This window comes from Silene latifolia, chromosome 1 (assembly GCF_048544455.1).
Source record: "Silene latifolia isolate original U9 population chromosome 1, ASM4854445v1, whole genome shotgun sequence".
NCBI classification, from domain to species: domain Eukaryota; kingdom Viridiplantae; phylum Streptophyta; class Magnoliopsida; order Caryophyllales; family Caryophyllaceae; genus Silene; species Silene latifolia.
This window is the reverse complement of record NC_133526.1, coordinates 77113481-77117314: the sequence shown is the minus strand read 5'-3', so window position 1 is coordinate 77117314 and position 3834 is coordinate 77113481. Positions and strand designations below refer to the sequence as shown.

At 32.1% G+C, this 3834-nt stretch overlaps 1 protein-coding gene across 1 annotated transcript; it reads left to right on the top strand.

Annotated features, from left to right (window-relative positions):
- The first annotated feature begins 2119 nt into the window (after positions 1-2119).
- Positions 2120-3541, top strand: LOC141649050 (uncharacterized). Its single transcript, XM_074457754.1, has one exon. It carries the CDS (start codon positions 2120-2122, stop codon positions 3539-3541), a length of 1422 nt encoding a protein of 473 aa, XP_074313855.1.
- Positions 3542-3834: the final 293 nt, after the last annotated feature.

Here is a 3834-nt window from a genome sequence, read left to right as displayed (position 1 = left end):
CTCGTGTTTCATCAGAGCACTTTAAACAACTTATTCTCAAAGCCTATAAGCAAAGTCAACACAAATTATGGGAAAACGTAAAATTGCATTCAAACAGTGGAATATTAACTTTGCAAACTACTCTTATTTTTCTACGGTCCTCATTGTCTTTGTCCTTTTACTGATTGTTGTCTTGTTGTGTTAATTACTGTCGGCCCCCTTTCTGTTTTTGTACCCTTCTTTTTTTACGGTGTTTAGATTGTCTCTGAATTTCGAGGGCGCTTGGCTTTGTCACGGTGGTTATTCAGTTCACTCAACATTGACGGCTTTTGGTATTCTAGTACTTGATATATTGTTTTTAGTGTTGTTTTGGTGTGTTCGAAGAACCTTGGTCCTATTTTTATCCGACAAAGAAACAAAATGTTGGACACTTGGACATGTAATTCTATTCCTTATTACCTAACGTATTCTAATGAAAAAAGAAATGTAAAATAAAGTAAATATGTAAAATATATAAATGAATGGATGGTAATGATATTTTATAACTGAATTTTACATATTGCCTTTAGTCAATTAGAGACGATATGAATAATGCGCAAAAAGCGCTATGTTAAAATACAACTTATGTTTATCTTACTAATTAGGCTAAATTTACAAGTTTATTTTTTCAAATGCAATGGAGGATGTTAAACTTTTAACAAATAATACATTAACAGTTCTTGTCAATTCATCGGTCTTGCAACATCGTCCTTGTAAATTCAATTGATTTCCAACGTATTGGGAAAAATATTATTGAAATGATTTTTGTATAACAAAAGACCTAAGTGATATACTTAAACTACTAGCAAGGAGTTGATGACATGTGACTTATACAAATAAAATTTTAGACTAAATACGCATTCAATAATTTTAAAAATAAATTTTATGTGAGCAATTTTTGCGACGATACATGAGAAAATGTATTTGTTAAACAATGGACATCATTCTAGTTTCATTTCTATATCTCTTGTTAATTAGAGCCATCTATATATCTTTTGTTGTTGGTGAACTTTTATGTGAGGAGCTTTAACGCCTATCTCAATGAATTTCAAAGAAATAAGGATACGCAATTTGTATTATTATACTTCTTCCATTTTTTTAATTATCATCGCATTTGCTTGTGTGCAATAATTAAGAATAAGAAAACATAAAACCAATTGAAAATAAAAGGAAAAAGTTTGCAATTGGTGGAGTAATGTGAAAATTTTACCCTTAAACGATGACATTATTTTGTAATTTTTTAAAAAAAGTTATAAGAAACATTTAGTAAAAAGTATGTCCCAAAGTAGAAATTAAAGAAAAAGGGTGATAATATAAAAATGGTCAAAAAAAAGAGAAGTGAGGTGATAATTAAAAAATATTCGTAACAAATGATTATGAGATAACAAAAATATATACAAACAAAAAAAGTAAACATTTCTCGAAGAAAGATTGAGAGTGCTAGAAGAAAATATTTGATGGAAAACAAAAAAAAAATGATTTAAAGGTTTGAAAGCATTCAAAATAGAACAATGGATTGGAGAATGATCATCGGATTTCGCTCAAAAACCATGCAAAATATTTACCTTGATCCGCATTAAAAGATCCGATTTATATCCTTGGAGCATATAACTTCAACACTTCCATTAAGACATTTGATTTATAATCTGTTTGTCGACTAAGATATTTGATTTATAACCTGATTGACAAAATACAAGTTGAATAGTACACGGAAAACTAATAAAGTGCACGAAAGGGTATAAGACAATTTAGTACAATTTACAAATTTGTCAATTAATATTCCAAGGGTTGGAATATATAATGTAACATGTCACCAATAATTAGAGATTCATACTACAATTTGATATTGCGCATACATAATAATAATAATAATAATAATAATAATAATAATAATAATAATAATAATAATAATAATAATAATAATAATAATAATAATAATAATAATAATAATAATAATAATAATAATAATAATGGCCTGCCTCACTGGCTCACTGGCTCATGGTTCTCTTTGAAGGTTAATGGTGTTAGTCATGGGTTTTTTAAGGGTAAGAGTGGAGTAAGGCAAGGAGATCCTCTCTCCCCTTATATCTTTGTTTTGAGCATGGAAGTTCTCTCTCGATATCTCAGGGTCATTTGCACTCAACCTCAGGTCTCTATGCATCCTAAATGTGCTGGCATAAAGCTTACTCACCTAATTTTTGCAGATGATCTAATGATTTTTACCCGGGGAGACTTGCCTTCTGTGTCTGCTGTGGTTCATACTCTTGATAAATTTGGCAGAGTTTCTGGTTTGAAAGCTAACATTGATAAAACTTCTATTTTCTTTGGAGGAGTCCAGCCAAATGTAAAGAGAGCTATTCTGGAACATACTGGCTTTCAGCAGGAGAATTTCCCTTTTAGATACCTTGGGGTTCCTTTGAATGCTTCAAGACTGAGTTTTGATAATTTTGGAATGCTTATTGGTAAGATTCAAGGGGCAATTCATCACTGGTCCACCAAATTTCTCAGCTATGCTGGCAAACTGCAACTCCTTCAGTCTGTCATTTTTGGCATTCATAACTACTGGTGTGCTAGTATCTTGCTTCCTCGAGGAGTTGTCAAGCTTATAAATAAACTGTGCAAAGATTTTTTCTGGCAAATTCCTGCTGGGCATAGACGAATGACTTTCAAAAGTTGGAAAGAGATTTGCTCTCCCTGGCCTGAAGGTGGTTTTGGTATTAAAGAGCTTCTTGCTTGGAACAAAGCAGTCCTTTTACAATGGGTCTGGAAATTTGATGTTTCTGTTGATAGCCTCTGGATTGCCTGGAATAAACACTATACTTTCAAAGAGAAAAACATATGGACTTTACCTCTCTCTGAGCGTTTACCTGCTAGTCTGAAGGGGATTTTGCAAGCTCGAGATTCCTGTTTGCAAATTGCAGGAAGTATTCAACAGGCTAAAATCTTAATTCAGAGTTGTGTTCGTAGTGGAATATTCTGTATCTCTAAAGCTTATGACATTCTCAGAATTAAACGTCCAAAAGTGAGTTGGGCTAAGCTCCTAAGCAGGCCTGTTATCATTCCATCTCACAGGTTAACTCTCTCGTTGGCCATTGAAAATAAGCTTCCTACTGTTGATAACATGGTCAAGAAAGGAATGGCTCTACCTAATAGGTGCTGTTTCTGCAAAAAAGCAGAGGAAAACCAGTATCATCTTTTTTTTGGATGTGACTATGCAAAAACTGTTTGGGAAGATTTGCTAGCCTGGATTGGGATTCGCAGAGCTGGGATGTCTCTTAAACGGGAAGTGGGCTGGATTAGCAGCAGAAAGCGTAGCAAACATTGGTCTTGCAGCTGGTTCATTTGCACCCTTGCTGTTACTGTTCATTTACTTTGGCATGAACGCAACCAGAGGATTTTCGAAGGCAGAGAACGACCTAAGCTCACTCTCATCAAGCATATCAAATATTTAGTTGGTGTTAGATTACTTGCTTGTAGTAATGATCAAGTCTATAATGATATTGTAGAGCATCTCAATAGTTAGATTTTGGCTTTCCTAGCCAAAGTAGTGGATAGCTTTGTAAGACTACTCCTCTTTTACTTGCCCATATTTGGATGAATAAAAGTGGAGATAATTCCTTGCAAAAATAATAATAATAATAATAATAATAATAATAATAATAATAATAATAATAATAATAATAATAATAATAATAATAATAATAATAATAATAATAATAATAATAATAATAATAAGGAAAACTCAATAAAAATGAAAAATATATTCAAGTCGAAAGATAATTGCAAAAATGTTTCATAACCATTATTTCCAATTTC